Source organism: Mesoplodon bidens, assembly GCF_964165515.1.
Source record: "Mesoplodon bidens genome assembly, chromosome: 5".
In the NCBI taxonomy this organism is placed as follows: Eukaryota; Metazoa; Chordata; class Mammalia; order Artiodactyla; family Ziphiidae; genus Mesoplodon; species Mesoplodon bidens.
The window spans coordinates 92,146,541-92,164,046 of NC_138161.1; the positions used below are offsets into that span (position 1 = coordinate 92,146,541).

At 34.4% G+C, this 17,506-nt stretch overlaps 1 protein-coding gene across 10 annotated transcripts in view; it reads left to right on the plus strand.

Annotated features, from left to right (window-relative positions):
- NAALADL2 (N-acetylated alpha-linked acidic dipeptidase like 2) overlaps positions 1–17,506 on the plus strand; it is a 1,532,395-nt gene that overhangs the window by 1,251,859 nt on the left and 263,030 nt on the right. For all 10 annotated transcript variants that reach the window (XM_081235898.1, XM_081235896.1, XM_081235895.1 and 7 more), the window contains one exon: positions 6,891–7,037. In XM_081235898.1, coding sequence (XP_081092024.1) covers positions 6,891–7,037 — 147 coding nt within the window. The remainder of the gene's footprint in view (positions 1–6,890; positions 7,038–17,506) is intronic.

Below are 17,506 nucleotides of genomic sequence, written 5' to 3' on the forward strand. Positions count from 1 at the left end.
ATAATTTTATGTAGATGGACTAATCAACCTTTTCTCTTCTGAGTTTGTCTTTTGTACTCTAAGTTTATTAAAATTACCTTCTACTGTTTCCTCCATACTTTTATGATTTAGAGTTTTACTCTTAAAAGTAGGGTTCATCTGGAATGTGGTATAAGATAGCATATAGTGGATACTATTTTATTAGTTGAGATTTTTATTTAAACCCAACAGAGTTGTTGAAATGTGAATACTTTTATAGTTCTAAAATAACACACCAGCTTTTATTGTTACACAAAGCCTTAAGTGGAGAGAAATAGAAAAGAAATAGGTCTTCTGCCATCATGTGCCTCTTGGTCAGGGAGCTGAAGTTGGTCAGGGAAGTGGAAGGAGAAAAGAAAGAGAGTTTGGGGTGGGGGAGGATATAAGTTAGAAGTTACAGTAAAAACAAGGGCAAATGTCTTTATTCTTCTCCATTTGCACCTTTACAGAGTGATCCTTAAAGCATTCATTAGTTCATAAATATATTTTAAATACAGTTTGAATTATTTCACATATAAAGTTATATTTTTCTACATTCAATAGCAAGATTACAGTTTTAAAAATTAACAGAATGAAATGAGAATTAGTGTGTTTTTCAGTTTGCCAATTCTACTTGTATATACCAGAGGAATAACAATTCTTCACTGTTTAAGGCTGAGAATACTTTGTTAACACCCTGTGAGTTGATTGTTAAAACTTTGCAGAAACCTTGAGATACTGAAGATTTTAGAAGTCCCATTTTATGAGTTGAAAATTGCCACTTTAAGATAAAAACTTTTTTTCCCCTACTCAATTTAATCTTTTAAAAAGGCATTGCAAGATATTTATTGATTTTTTAAAATATTTTTACCATTTTGAAAGTGTATTTTATGTATAAGGAACTCAATATCAGATGTTGGTGTTAAGGATAAATTAAGTTTCTAGTTTAAAATATTAAAGAAAATTTGTAGACATAACTTCCTGTTTCCTCTCAAAGATTGTTAGAGGAGATCTGCCATTCATTATTAAGAATTACATACTAGATAGCAAGTTGACATACTGGCATAAAAATACAAACTAAGTAAATGAAGAACACATAATACAAGCACTGAAGAGATGCCACAGATATACAGTTTGTTACAACCATATCCAGTAATTTAATATGACTTAAAAACAAAACAAAACTAGAATCCCAGGAAGAACACATTTAAGATTAGTATGTTCACGTGCATTAATGTGGTCTGTATGCTGCATATATAAGCATGGTAGAGAGGAAAAAGCATTGCATTTGGAGTGAAAAGAACTGGGATCAAATCCTTGTTGTATTGATTTGAGGCCTCAGTTTTCTAATTTGTAAAATAAAACTGTTTTGCAAGGAGAGATCGCCCCCGTGGAACTCTTTGACAGGCTGGTTAACCCTATATAAACTCATTCTTAGAAATAATGTTTTAAAATGCTTAAATTAAAATACACAGGATGACAAAAGAAACCAATTATATCAAAGTGCAATTAGCTAAATATGAAAGCACACAAATTTGCATTTTAGTAATATATAAACTTAAAAAAATTAAACACATTAAATACCAAAATCCAGCAATGTATCTCATAACTTTCTTCTTTTCAAATTAGTGGTGAGTTTATCCAACAACTGAAATGTGATATGAAAATATCTCATTTCATTAGGTCACAAAGTTACAGATAATGCTAATACTATTGGGTTTATGGTCTCTTCACATTTTAATGAAAGGTTAAATTTCAGTTGGAATTGAATAAAGTAAAAATGCTTTTTTTTTTTGGTCCACCAGGTTCACAGATCTCCTAAATTTTTTATGTGGAGCTCAGGTTAATCACCTTGGGGCTTTGGGATTTTTAGGTTCTTTGTAGTTTCAAAATGTAGTAATTTCTCTATGATTCCTCACCTGTTTACATGTTCACATTGCCTGGGATCATGTTTATAAATTCTGAAAATTAAAAATGTAACAAAATTGTGTGAAACTACATCCAGTTGATCAAACAACCACCAAAAACCTCTACCATTAAACTCTACCATTAAAGTTTAATTTTTCACTAGTTCTGATTAAAATTTATTATTCGAATAGGTGATCTACCATCTAAGAGTGTCCACATTAGTTAGAGTTCTCCAGGGTCCCAAGATCTGCATTTGGCCAGCTAGAGACCCAGGAGAGCTGCTGGTATAAGTTCCAGCCCAAATGCCAGCAGGCTTGAGACCCATGAAGAACTGAAGTTTCAGCCGAATACCAAGAAGGAAAAGACCCATGTCCCAGCTCAAAGCAGTCAGGGAGGAGGAGTTCTCCCTTACTGGTGGGAAAGTCTGCCCTTTGTTCTATTTAAACCTTAAATTGATTGAATTAAGGCCCATCCACATTAGGGAGGGCAATCTGCTTTAGCCAGTCTACCAATTCAAATAAAAATCTCATCCAAAAACATGCTCACAGATACACCCAGAATAATACTGAGTAAATATATAGGCACCTTGTGGCCTAGGCAAGTTGACACATAAAATTAACCATCCCAGTGCCTATAATAAGAAATCATTTTCTAAATACCATAGGCATCATTATCACAATGTGAACATTATTACACTGGGAACATCTGGAAGATAACTTGTTTCTACACAACTGAAGTTACAAAATAATACTGAAATGAAGATAAAGTGACTTAATCTTATTATAATATGTAGAATGTGGTACTTTCATTTTGAATGTTATGCTTTTCTTACTGTTTGAATAAGTAATCACCTTAGATTTCTTATGTATGTAGAGTGAATATGTAAGAAAGGAAAGCAGAATGTGGGAGAAATAAAATGTTTGAATTATTAAACAGATTTTTAAATACTTTAGAAACCTGTCAATGTGTCTTGGTATTGCTATTCAATTAATACAAATGTTGACTTAATGTCTTTATATTTCACTTTTGTAATAAGTTATTATGAGGTTTTGCCTTTCAGCTTAAAAGTATACTTGCAAAGAGCATACCCCTTTAGGACTGAGATAGTGATTTCATTTCAGGTCTTCAACAGACTAGTGGTAGGAGATTAAACAAGTGACATAATCATGGTCTTTGCCTGAACTTGCTTATTTTATAAACTGGAATAAAAATGTTTGTTATCAAACATTAATTGTGGAACATTTTGAACTCCTTGGATGAAATACTTAATTTGAATTTACTCAGCCTTGCAAATAAATTCTAAAAATTGATTGACCTGCACAAATTTGTTATCAACCTTCTCTCCCCCATGGTGGCTAACTTCTAGAAAAATGAAGGACATAACTTTTCTTTCTACTTCCGTTTCAGATATTAGTGTTTCAGAGGTTGAGTAGATCAGTATCTATTACCTGATGTGGATCCATTACAATCCACTGCAGTGCTGTGAGGGAAAACAAGTCACATTAAGATAGAAAGCAGATTTAGGATCACTTCAGGTCTGTAAATCCGGCCTAGATTTTAAAGTAGTGAATAACAAAAAAGATTTCGAGGATAGGGTTTGTGTGCCAGGAATGTTCTCCTCTTAAGAAAGATCCCCAGATGAAATAACTTGGGGGAAAAAAATCAATCTGAAAATTGGGTTCTTTTTTAATCCTATTTTACTCTGAAACTAGTTAGGAACAAAAGGACAAAATAAACATAGGCTTGAGGGTCCTGTAGTTCTGCCCCTCATCACTGATTAAATCACAGGAGACTAGACGGTAGAAAACAAGGTGGTGGGAGAGACAGAGAGAGACACAGAGAGGAGAAATGTTGTGGGCTGGCAAGAGAAGTCCTCCACAAGACTTTACAGGGAAACTCAGTAGGTAAGGAACAAGCCCCAGAAAGGTTCCTTAGGGAACTCTGTGTCACCCCTGATCCTCCAATCTTGGATTGACTTTCTTGAAGCTTTTACTCTTCATTTGGGCTTAACCCTGACAAGAGACTCAGTATCCCAGTGCCCCAAGCTGTAGAGTCGAGTTACACCTTGGGCCGTGCAACCCTATTGTTCTGTACCCTGTTTTCCCTCTGTAAATAGTCTGTGTTAGCATCATAGATGTGGTTTAAGAGATCTTAACCGTCAAAATATAATTTTAAAGCAATTCTAGGTAATGCTCAGCCTGTTGCCATCTTAGAGTTGGTTTACAAAGGAGTTTAAGTATGACGGAGGTGGCAATACAAACCTTTAGGGAAAAGATAGATTTTCAATAAATGGATAAAGTAAAGCAAGCCAGAGTAGGGGAAAGGATGCAGAAGTATTTTAAGAAATGTGATTCTGAAGGCTGGATATTACCCTTTTGATTTGCCTGGAAAATGGAATGCAATGAAAATATTAAACCTATGCAATGGGATTAGTCATGGAAAGAACAGAGAGACTAGAGAATCTGTACTGCCTCTGGAAAGAACGCCTGGGGCCCATAAAAGACTGAGGCAAACCAAGAATTTTGCTTTGTGTAACTGTTAGATCAAACAAAGAATGTAAGTATTGATTGGAGTGGGTCATTTCTGCCATTTTAATTATTTGCACATATGGGAAATTAATACTTTTTGTCAGAGGGAAGCTATTATATAAAAATGATGACTGAGTAAAAGTGATATCAAGGGCTTCCCTGGTGGCGCAGTGGTTGAGAGTCTGCCTACCGATGCAGGGGACACAGGTTCATGCCCCAGTCTGGGGAGATCCCACATGCCGCGGAGCGGCTAGGCCCGTGAGCCATGGCCGCTGAGCCTGCGCATCCGTAGCCTGTGCTCCGCAACGGGAGAGACCACAACAGTGAGAGGCCCACGTACCACAGAAAAAAAGAAAAAAGTGATATCAAAATTTAAAACCACAATTATTTTAAAAAATTTAATTAATTTTTTTTTCAGACAACTCATGGAATTTAGAGTTGTCAATTTTTGATCCATGGCATTCCTCTGTTGAGAAAAATTTTCTATCCAAGGAACATGGCTGATATTTAGAGTGGATGTAAGAATTGTGTATATGAAATGAAATTAAAACCAAATCAATATTTTCATTGATGATGAGTAGGGTACATATGCTATCTCAAAAAGACATAGATGTTGCTGCAGTAAAGGGGAAGTAGACCACTTAGCCAAAAATTTTAAATTTATTTTATAAGCATCTGAGAAAAGACTAGATTCCACCAAAGCCTCATTAATAACATACAAGAATGCAACAGCCTAGGTTTCACAAATTCAAATGCCTCCAGCCACCATTTGGTACATTTGAATGAGTGAGGCAGGCTGAGCATGAGACACTAGTGAGGGGACACTGGTGAATGTCTTGCCTGCTCAGTGCAATCAAATTCAACTAGAAAAAAGTTTATTCTGGCTCAACAAATACCTTCAAAGTTACCAGTTTTCAAAACTGATTTCAACTGGATCTCTCAAAAATACTTGGGACTTCTTACACAATGTAGTCTCTTTGCTTTTTGTGATCTAGTGCTTAAGGGTAGCTCTTCTTTGGGAATAATCAAGACCCTCCCCAAACTATCCCAGTTGATGTACAACCTTCAGGAGTCTTTGCCCCAGGAGTATATGAGGGAGTGAAAGAGGATTAACTGTCTTTTCAGAAAATTAGGCTTTCAAAAGAAGAAAATTTCTGGGGGTCACCATAAAACGCATTAGGTTTCTGGTTAGACTGTGTGCTAGAACACTCTTTTTACTTTCTATTTCCAAAATGTTTAATTACCCAAGATATTTGCAAATAACATGAAGCTGAAACCATGCCTAGTTTATAAACACTTACACAGACTTTCCATTTTAATTGATTTTAAATTTGTTGCAGATATCTTTCTGTTAAGACCTCAAAAAAATGGATAGGTAATGAAACATTATTATATGTTCGAAAGATCTAGCACTGTAGTTGAAAAAAGTTAGGAAAACTCACTTTCTGAATATTAAAATTCATATTTCCAAATCTTTTGATGGATTATATTTAAAAGTGTTTTTGAAATTATATCATGCCAAAGAAGCATGGGAAGGGGTTGAAGAGTCAATGTCTTGATTCAATGGCAAACATACATTGAATACATACGTTTTGCCCAATTTTGGATGTGATGTTCTTGTACTATTGTCTCATTTCCCTTATGATTCCTGCCAAGGAGACTGGCATTCTTCCACATTTCATACTTGAGACAACAGCATCACAGAAAGATTCTAGATTTTTTGAAATTTTACTAATGAAGACATTTTAAATCAATAATAGTTATAGGAACAGTTATTTTACTGGTTATAATTGTTTAATCATGCTTTGATTTATTTTTGTAAAGCTACTGCCATTTGTTTTGCATGCTAGACAACTCTTAGTTTAAGAAATAATAGTCTATCACCGTTTATTTCCCTAGAGGTTGCACTTAGCTTTGTGGTTCTTCTTGACCCATGGTGTTTAGCATATACTCTTAACATATGTGGGGATATGCTTTGACAAGGGAATTGAGAAATTTTTTTCTGTGGTTGTCCAAAAATCATTGTTAGAATAGAATTATATCTTACCAAGCTGTCTTTTAAATTTGTGGGAAAACTTTTAAAAAAGACAAAACTAAACCTTTTTAGGGACTCACCATTCTCTTTTAACGAGTCATTACAGATCATAATAAATCTATGATAAAAATGCGTTTTAAGCAACAATAACAAGCAAAGCTTGATTTAGTCCAGTGCTAGTCACTCTTCAGTGAGTATGAGCACAGTAGAGGAATGTTTTTACACAGATTTCTGGACTCCATCCCCAAAGGTTCCTATTTGGGAGGACATGGGTGGAGACTAAGCATTTACATTTCATGTTTCGAATAAGTTCCTGGGTGCCATTGATGCTGCTGAACTGTGGACCATGTTTTGAGTAGCATTGATTTAGGGATAACCTAAGAAGCATAGTGTGTGCTAACAAGTTAAATTATGTTTTTCAGAAAAATAATTTCAACTGTTCCAGAAGAGGTCAGTGCCCAGAAACAAATATCAGTTCTGTACAGATGCAAGATGATGCCGATTACTTCATCAACCATCTTGGAGTTCCCACCGTGAGGTTTACTTATGAGGACATCAAAGCAATAGAGGTGAGTGTTTCCAAAAATGCAAAACACACACAATATATATAGCAGACATGCAGAATTTTATTTTATCCTGGTTTTTTGTCTTTCTTACCCAATAGGTAACTATAAGAAGCTGCTTCATTTAGAAAGTTATTCTTGTTGTTCAGAGGCTTTGTAAGAATATTTGAAAACATCAACTCTTTTAAATAGTGTTGAATTCAATTTAAAAAGATTTATACTGTCACTCACATTTTCAGTGTGCTTCACAGCAAGAAATATGCAGTTGTTGGATTAACATCAAAACATAATTGTAATCTTCAGAATTCACAGAAACAGATGACATGTGCAATAGATTCTCCTCTCCTTGCCTAAGGGAAAGTGCATTTCATGTACTGTATGTTAATGAGAGTCTTGTGGATTAGCTTCCCAAAGTTTGTCAATAGTTTGCTTGACTAAAAAGATGCTACTTTTTTTGTGTGTGAGGATACACAGTTTTTTCCCAAAGAATATCACAGAGGCCTGATTCACCTTAAGCATGTTCATTCTTCTGTTGGACATTAAACCTTTTAATCTTTCTCAGAGTTATGTCACAGGAAACTGTTTCTCTGTAGATCCAAACCTGCTGAAAGATTTTTCCTTCTTTTACAAATTGTGCATGCATTATTGGGAGCTATTTGAAAGCCTCTGGGGTGACCTTCTTGATGTAACTATTTCCTTAACAAAATAGTGTCTGGAAAATAGACTAAAGCCTTCTTTGTTTTTCAAATTATAGACATTCTTGGAAAGTTGTGTTTAAATTATATTTTCATCAACGTCAGATATGCAATATCTTAATGTCTGATAGCTTTTAGCAAAAGTGACCTTTAGGTTTCTCTGCAGCCCTCTACCCTCACCCCTTACTCCCTCAGTAGACACAAATGATCACTAACAACTTAAAATCACAGATGGAGAAACTCTGGGTGACTCCTATTGTAATGAGATGAATTCTTGGGTAATGCAAAAGTAATCACTGTGATTTATCTATTTTTTTTAAATTGAATTTTCATATGCTATTACTGTTTGAAAACGGGGTACATGTATAGAGGTATCTTTTCTCTTACCAAGACCACTACATATAATGAAACTGAGGTATTAAGAAATTAACTCACTTTTAATTTTCCTGCTTGATATCTTCTAACATCTTTTTATCATCCCCCCCCCCATCCCAGCCCATCCAGCTCCTGTCATGTTAACACATTGAATGAAAGCTTTTATCCAATACATGTTTAATTCATTTTGGTTGAGTTTAGCCAAGAATTTAGAGAGGCAATATAGTATAGCCTTAGGTATGGGACTAGACTTGACTCTGAACTCAAGTACTAGACAAATGATTTAACTTCTTTCAGAATTGTTTTATAGATGAGGGGAACTTGGTATACTTATGGAATCTAGGGAGCCATGGTAAGGATTAAATGAGATTATACATGTAAAGGGCTTGGCTAACATTAAACATATAATAAGGCCCCCAGTAACTATAGCTATCATCACAATTATTATTATCTGATTTACATATTAGGGAGAATTTCTAAACTTTTTCAATAAGGAGACATTAGTGGGAGGGAGAAGCTTGTTAATCATTAAGAAAAACAAACTTCTAAGGCTGATGGGGTGGGATTTGATGAGGATCAGCTGGAAGATCTGAGGTGTTAATGGGAGAAGATTTGGAAACAGGTCCCAGTGATTTTCTCAGAAGGTACTATTATAATGTGAAACTCCTCAGGCTAAAGTTTATTCACTAGAACTGGCTTCATCTGAAGAAGCTAATCAGTTTTTCAAATTATACACAGAATGTCTAAATCCCATCATCAAAATAATTTTCATTTTCTACTGTATTTGTCTCCAAAAAAGCAATTAAAAGAGAATCTTCTATGCTTTATAACTAATGACCTTGTTTATAGTGATTTAGTGTGGAAAAATTTTTTAATGGATTTGTCCCTTACAAAACATGAATGCTTGAGATAAGATAATTTTATATGGTAAATTCTCCAAAGAACAGATAATGACTTTTGCTTTCTGTGTTAACCTATAATAGATATCTGTATACAGTTATTAAGAGGAATTATAAACATGGAAAGGCTTTACCCATAATATAAAGGATATTTATACTATGTCAATTAGTAAAAGCCGGTAAGGAAGTTAGAGCTTTTCCCATGCAATTAAATTTAAAATATATATTATATTTATGTATTGCATAATATACTATATGTATAGTATGTAATATCTACCACTTATTGAGTGCTTGCTTTGCTAAAATTTTTATATTAGCAAATATTTTATACTACCTCATCTCATTCAATATTTGTGATATCCCTATGAGTCAACTTTTATTATTAACACTTTTTTTTTTTTTCTGAGGATGAAATGGAGCTTAAAATCAAGTAGCTGATCCAAGGTCATAAAGCTAATAAATGGCCAAGATAGAAGTTGACCTTAGATCTCTTTAACAGTAAGCCCATGTTCTCAACTATTACACTAAAGGTTGTAAATTGGAAGCCCAAAGGGCCAGATCCAGTCCACAAATACCTTTTGTTTGTTCTGCTCTTTATTGAAAACTTGAATTTTAGAAAGGAATGGATTCCTTTTTTCCATGGAAAAAAACTGGCTAAATTGTGCATTATGATTACAATATTAAGAAGAATATTTCTTCAATATCTCTTTCTATCAAATATTGGGAAATGAATGATTGAACAACCTAAAGGGCCACATGTTTCATCAGACTTGTATCACCTCTATTACATGTTTGGCCCCTGTAGGAAGTGAGTTCATTATCTTTGCACTAATTTTGAGTAAAAAAGTTAAAGTCGATAATTTTGTAGTCCTTTCACTTTAAAAATTGTAAATGCATTCTAAGTGTGCTAATTTATACTAATATTTTTGAGGAAACTATCCATTTAAAATTTATTTAGATGATTATAACACAAGCCTTAGAATTTCTGACAGTTTTTTTAATCCAGCAAGATTGATTATAAATCTTTTACACAATTTCAACAAGTAAATAATGATAGTAAGAGAAAAATTACCTTTAGGAAAGTAGACTAGTGTCATAGACACCACTTTTTATGGACATATTGGACATTATTAGTTCTAAAATTATTTTTTGATGAAATATGACATTTTATAATATCCATTCCTAATATTTCATACTATCCACATTCCCACCAGCAATTTCTCCCTGTAGTTTCTCTGGATGCCTGTATATTGCATAGATTCCTTGAGGCACCTTTAATCTTTAGCTTTTTTGGCATCTATACTTTAATTTTCCAATAATTAAATTTCACAAATGCAAAGCAATCTATGAGTTTGCCAAATGTTAGAATTATTCCTTCTCATAAGATATCGCCTTGTTAATTGAAACGTCTTTAGTTGTAAACTTCATTTAAATAAGGTTTTCAATTTGTAAACATTGTTGCACCTGTTAAGAGAAGCATTCTGTGCAGATTAAATACAATGCAGAGATTGCTGAAAAGGAAATGAAAAGACAGATGCTTTCATATTAAGAGTGCAATATTTATGACAAGCTGGTGGTCCAATGCACATTTCTTCTGTCACTTAACAGCTGTTTCATACAATTTTTGTTCCAGATCAGTATATTTACGCTATATAGGGCATGTCAGAGGGTCTGGCTTTCTTAGTATTCCAAAAGATCAATCCTTGCCCTAGTAAGCTTTATATTACAGTTTGAAGCTCTGATTCTTCACTCTGTTTAACCTTATATTTTTTGTTCTTCTGCTTTAAAAATTCCTTTTTAAACCCAATTTACCTCTATAATGGAGCATTTAACATTTAAATGATAATGAGATAAAAGGGTATGATAGCTTTTATATAGCAGGGGTTTTTGCATAATTGTTTTAATGTCCTTTGTAACCCAGAAAACGAAAACCATGTAGCCTAGGTATTTTGAAACTCTTATTAATTCTTTTTAAGTTAGATGAGTTTGATATCAATTCTGATTCTTAAACTGATAGACAGCAGCATGAGAGTGTATATGTGTGTGAACTTTAAGGTAATTTCATGGGATAAAAATGATAATTTGTGCAGATACAATACACATAAACACATTTTGCAGCAAAGTAACTCATAGTTTACATGTTGATTCTTTGTTTTATTCTAAGTTAAAGAAAAACTTATCTTACTTAAATTAGAGATCATTCTGTCATTACATTTTCTGTTGGGAAATTAGTCACTGTCATTGTTATGTTAACAGGTAATAAGAGTTCAAAAGTCAATTAAAATCTCTTGACTTGAGACCAAATAGTTTGTGTAACTATGCATAAGCTGTACTGATGTTTTGTAGTATATGATAGAATTTGTTTTATACTGATAGCTATACAACTAATTAATGTCACTTAGAAATGAGATTTTACCTCTTCTACTTCAAAATGTGCCAGCTGGAAACAGGATGGAGAAGGGGTCTTCAGTGTTCTCGCTAGCTCATTACTTTTCTTTGTAAGTTATTTTAGGAAAAGGAAAATGTCAGAACAAAATATATGGTATGGTTATTTTCAGATCAGACCTGCTTCATTTAGAGTAAAGGTTTTCAAACATTTTGTTCTAAAAACCCATTTTCACTCTTCGAGTACAGCGCACTCCAAAGAAAAGAGCTTTTTGTTTATGTGAGTAATATGTGCAAATATTTACCATATTAGAAGTTAAAACTGAAGAAATATATATAGTATTTATTAATTCTTTAAAAATATCAGTAATATACTTGTTATAAATCAATATAAATAACTTATTTTTATAAAATGTAATTACATTTCCCAAGACAAGAAAACATAAATGAGAAGAGTGTACTATTTTACATTTTGCCAGTCTCTTTATGTGACTTAATACTTGGTAGCTGGGTTCTCATATCTGTTTCTGCATTTAATCTGTTGTAACGTGTTGTTTTGGTGGAAATATATGAATGAAATATGGTCTAATAGTCTTTTCATATAATGACAGACATTTTTCTTTGATACTATACTGAAATGGCAAGTATTAGTTTCCTAAAGGTTAGCTCCAGTATGAAATCTGAAACCCTATTAATGGACTTTCTGTACCCTATACACTTATGAATGTAGAAAATGAGAATGAAAAAGCCATATAATGTTACTATTATTATGAAAATAGATATGGTCTCAGGGACACTTGCAGGTCTCTGGACCACATTTGAAGAAATACTGATTTGGGAAAATGGCCTTGGTTAAACTATTCTACAGTAGGCCCCTCCGTATCCACATGCAGAACCTGCAGGTATGGAGGGCCAAACTCTACTACGTCATTTTATATAAGGGACTTGAACATCCATGAATTTTGGTATCCATGGGGGTGTCCACGTATACTAAGGGATGACTGTGCTTTATCCTTTATAATATCTGACTAGCTGTTTAACTTTGCCATTGCAAGAATTTTTTTTTTAATTTATTGTATTTGTTTATTGTTGGCTGCGTTGGGTCTTCGTTGCCACGTTTGGGCTTTCTCTAGTTGCGGCGAGTGGGGGCCACCCTTCACTGCGATGCACGGGCTTCTCACTGCAGTGGCTTCTCTTGTTGTGGCGCACGGGATCCAGGCGCACAGGCTTCAGTAGTTGTGGCTCGCGGGCTCTAGAGTGTAGGCTCAGTAGTTGTGGCACATGGGCTTAGTTGCTCTGTGGCATGTGGGATCTTCCCGGACCAGGGCTCGAACCCGTGTCCCCTGCATTGGCAGGTGAATTCTTAACCACTGCACCACCAGGGAAGTCCCTGTTACAAGGATTTTGAACTGTGCTTCTATATAACCTGTGTTTACCTTTTCTGGTCATCTTTGAGTATTACCATCCCATTCACCTGGCAAACAGCATGAAGTAGGGAATATAACACTATCATAAACTGTGACCCTACAAAGGATTCTGTTCCTTGGAATCCTTCTTTTAGAAGGGAAGGTTAAACCCCAATCAACAAATCAACCGTTATAGAGCAGACTTGAAAAGCTTTGATTGTACAGTATATGAAATGCCTGTCACAGAGGGAGGGCTGCTAAAGTTACAGTATGCTTCCAAGAGCCTGAGGAGTAAACACAAGAAATTGAAATATGAGACAAATATTGAAAAGACAAAGAATGGAGAAACTCTTAAGACTCAATTGGATAATTCAAAAGATCATATTTCAAATTGCCTGATATTTTGAAATGGCTGGGAGGAAGACAGATTCCCCTAGCAATTGTCCTTGCTTGGACTTCTAAATAAGAATATTTATTCTGAATGCCTATAATGATTGGATCAAGATATATAGCATACGCACTGTATTTTAACTCCAATGCTCTTTTCAGGGATGATCTTGTGATCATGCCTGTTATGACGGGACTTGTTTTATAATGAAGTTTTTGATAATTTCAATAATACTACTTACAATAGGTTTAATGATAGACCAAGTTGTAAATTTGGCAACATTTAAGTTAAGAATATAAGGCAATTCCAGATGTGATTTATTCAGATATTGGCTCATTCTAACACATTCATTAATTTAGCCAGCAGTTAGTTATTAAGCATTGGTTGTAATCCAGCACTCTGTTAGAAATACAAAGATGAATCCAAAAATGCCCTCTTTTCCTCACAGTGGCCACAGTCTAGACTGGGACTCAGACTATAAACAATCAAATAAGTCAGTACAGTAGACTTTGTCTTAAATGACTTCCACTTAACCGATTTGTGGGATTCATTGACAATTTTCACTCCCTTAAAACATAATGATTAATGCTTAAGGCTTGAAGCTCATTGTAATGAGATCCTTCCTGAATTTTTGCACACTCTGTTCTCTCTGTTTCAATGGTGCATTTGCCTGGAGTCAGCTCTATTCTCAGACCTATATATGCTCTTTGTGTTTGTCATTAGTAACTAGGTAATTTAATTGTTACATAAAATTATGAATCACGAGTATGAAAAAAATGACTTCTTAGAAACCTGTAGTGGTAACACTTTAAAAGGTGAGTTGCTAATAAAGAATTGATGTGAAATGGTCCAGGCAACTCTCAAAGTTGGGGAAAATTGTAGTCATCTAAACACATTCTGCACTCAGCATACTTCAAAAATGTCTTTAATAATTCCACTTTAAATAAAAGGCAGCATGAAATGTAGATAATATATGACAAGGAAGAAATCATAGAACTTTATTCAACAGATCAGTATTCAGAGAAAAGGCCTTGGCTTTACATGAAAATATTGGCCAATAAACATGCATGCACAAGTTTTCAATTAACATGTATTATTTTACATGTGTAGTGTTTTGTTTTGTTTTACTGGTTACTTATTTGAATCAGCTTCTAGATATTAACCTTCCAATCAGTGGGGCGAATCATATTGGCTAAGAGGGCTCTTACGTAGAGTGAAATGATGTCAATAGATAGAGGCAGAGTAGTATCAAGGAAAATCATGTTTAACAAATACTCATGTAACATTTGTGGTACACATTGTTTTGTTCTAAATCCTTTAAACTTATTCATTTAATTTAACCCTTGTACTTATTCATTTAATTTAATCCTTGTACTTATAACTAACTTATAAGGAAGGTACTAGTATTACTACTTTCATTAAAGATGAAGCTGAGGCACAAAGTGGTCAAGTAACTTGGCCAACATCACACATCTATCAAGTGATGGAATTAGGTTTCAAACTTGGCACTCTAGCAACAGATTTCTGGGCTCTTTTCCCTACTCTTACACTATTTCTCAAGGTTTTCAAGATAAAATGAATTAGTTCTAAAATGCTTTCCATCTCCCACTGCATTTAGAATGCAGTGGAATGCTATGTTACTTAATTCCTATTTTTCATAGTTTACTTTGCAAAGGTTCTAAACATTTCAGCTTTTTTTTTTTTGTGGTGTGTGGGCATCTCACTGTTGTGGCCTCTCCCGTTGTGGAGCACAGGCTCCGGACGCACAGGCTCAGCAGCCATGGCTCACGGGCCCAGCCGCTCCATGGCATGTGGGATCTTCCCAGACCGGGGTACGAACCCGCATCCCCTGCATCGGCAGGCAGACTCTCAACCACTGTGCCACCAGGGAAGTCCAACATTTCAGCTTTGATGACTCTCAAAATTAGGTAACAACTGGAAGTGGGTAATATTTCTTAACTGAATTTAAAAAGAGCCATATTTTATATGTAATGACAAAACTGATGTTAATGTTCACTTATAGTAGTTTATATATTCTTTTACAAAACAGAGACTAAAATTAGATTCTAAGCTATCCAAAGTTTACATTTCAAACAAATATAGGTAAATGGATTAAAAAGCATTAGAGAAAAAATCTGCTAACACCGAACTACTCTAAACCTGAGTATTTAGTCTCCTAAATTTTAAAAATAAAAATTGAAAATTGTTTTGCTCATCTGTTTTTTCCTTTGTAATATGATATTTTAACTGTCCATTTAATGTGAAGGCCAGTAGCTTTAATATGTTGTATTTATTCCATCCCCTGTTTCCTAATTTTATTTCCAAAGTATTTTGGAAGATGAGGGGATGGACAATTTTGTCTCTCCTAATTTCAATGATAATGCACATTTCTTTAAGTAGGATATTTTGACATCTAAAACTATTTTGGAGACTAATTAGATGAGCTTTTTCAAGAATAATTAAAATGTTAAGAGGAGTATTGGTATCCATATGCTCTAACTATAAACTTCAGAAGGAAATGGCCTATCTGGAGCTCACATAGCTGTGGATGATGACTGTGGCCATGAATGAAATTCCTTCTCCATTCTCTCCACAACTTCTTCATACTATTTTATTTGCATCTGGAATTGCGGGTCTTCTCTATCTGTTTCACAGCTTAGAGTGTTTCACACAGAAGGTTACAGTTTTGTTTTTTAAATAAGCAAATGTTTCTATAGAAACTACAAGGAAGGTTACAACAGTGGCCTTGAAGTCTCATAAATGTTAAAATATAGAAACATGCATTGAAGCCAATGCCACTTAGCTTATACAGTTTGCTATTGCTTCCTCATGATAGTGCTGGCTTTTATGTTAGTCTCAAGAGGGCTTTCAGTTGTCTTCAGTCTCCTTTCATGATGCTTTTGTCCCTGTGATTGTAAATGAATGGAAAGAATTCTGAAAGAGAACAAAGTATTTATCAGTATTCTCATTGCTACAGTCTTTTGTTAATAGCTTTAGCATTAAATTATTCTGACCCACTTTTCTCATATCAGTGAAGAACATTTTAAATCTAAATAGTGTAGTATTTCTGTGGTACTAATAACTGGGCAAAAGTAGGAAAAATAAACTGTAGCTTTATGCACATGGTCATTTTCAGTTTTTCTTTAAATTAGTATCTTGTCACTTTATTTTTATTTACTGGTAATTCTTATCAGAACATTAGAAATTTTACACATACTCCATGTTTAGAGATAACTTCTAATATATGACTCAGATGATAAATATATATATATATACACACACACACACACACACACATATATGTTTATGTATATATATATGAAAGTTGAATTTTAAAAAAATTCGTGTTAATATTGCTGAGATCTAGTCTTTGAAACAATAAAATCAGATTAGGACATGGATCATGGCAGAACACTGAGGTTAAATTCAGGGCACATCTTCATGTAGTAGCCATACGACCCAGGTTAGGAGTGGTTGCTCCATTGACAGTCACTGGTTTGCAGACTCCCACCAGTTCAGGGGTGACTTTGGATAATCAAAGTGGTCACAGTGAAATCAAAGGCCTCTTTGGTGAGACGATGGTCCCTAAGTGTGGTGGGTCCAGAGATGTGCCTGGCCCGACTCTCTCTGATGAAGTGATGGATAAGAAGCACTCGTAGATTCACTGACTTTTAGAACAACACTGTTCATTGAACCTAGGTGGTTTAATCCATTCCTCTGTAGTACAAGGAGATAGAAACTTAGCGGGATATGGTACTTGACTGAAGGAGTTAAGAAGAGAAAGTACAGACTTAATTCTCCCTATACCCGCCCGGTTGTTTCTATCTACAGCTCCTCCCTCTCTTCTAAACTCCTATTCTATATGTTCTATTCATTCTCTCACCTCTTTTCTCAACTTCTCTCTCCTTTTTAGTCTGGCTTCTTCCACCTTTTCCTACACATGTGGTCTTTCTCTTCATATCCTTTCTTTCTTTTTTCATCCCTTGCCTTTTCTATATAATCTTCTACTTCCACTCTTTTTGCCCCCCTCCCCAATTTCTTTATTTTCATATTTTTAGTTGACCCTGAAATTTAGTCTGTTTCAATTGACTTGATGTCTTTAATTTGCTTAAAGGTGAAGCCATATCCTGGTTTTCCCCTAACACTATGAGGCAGTAGTATAAACAGAGGTCATTATACCATATGGCTAAACACTAAATATTTAAATGTTATAACTCAAACTAAAAAAACTCTTAAATAAAAATTCTCTTTCCTTGTGATCTGACAAATACATGTTTAAAGTTATGAGGAAGGAAGGTTTGAATTTAATGTTCTTAGACCCTGAGAA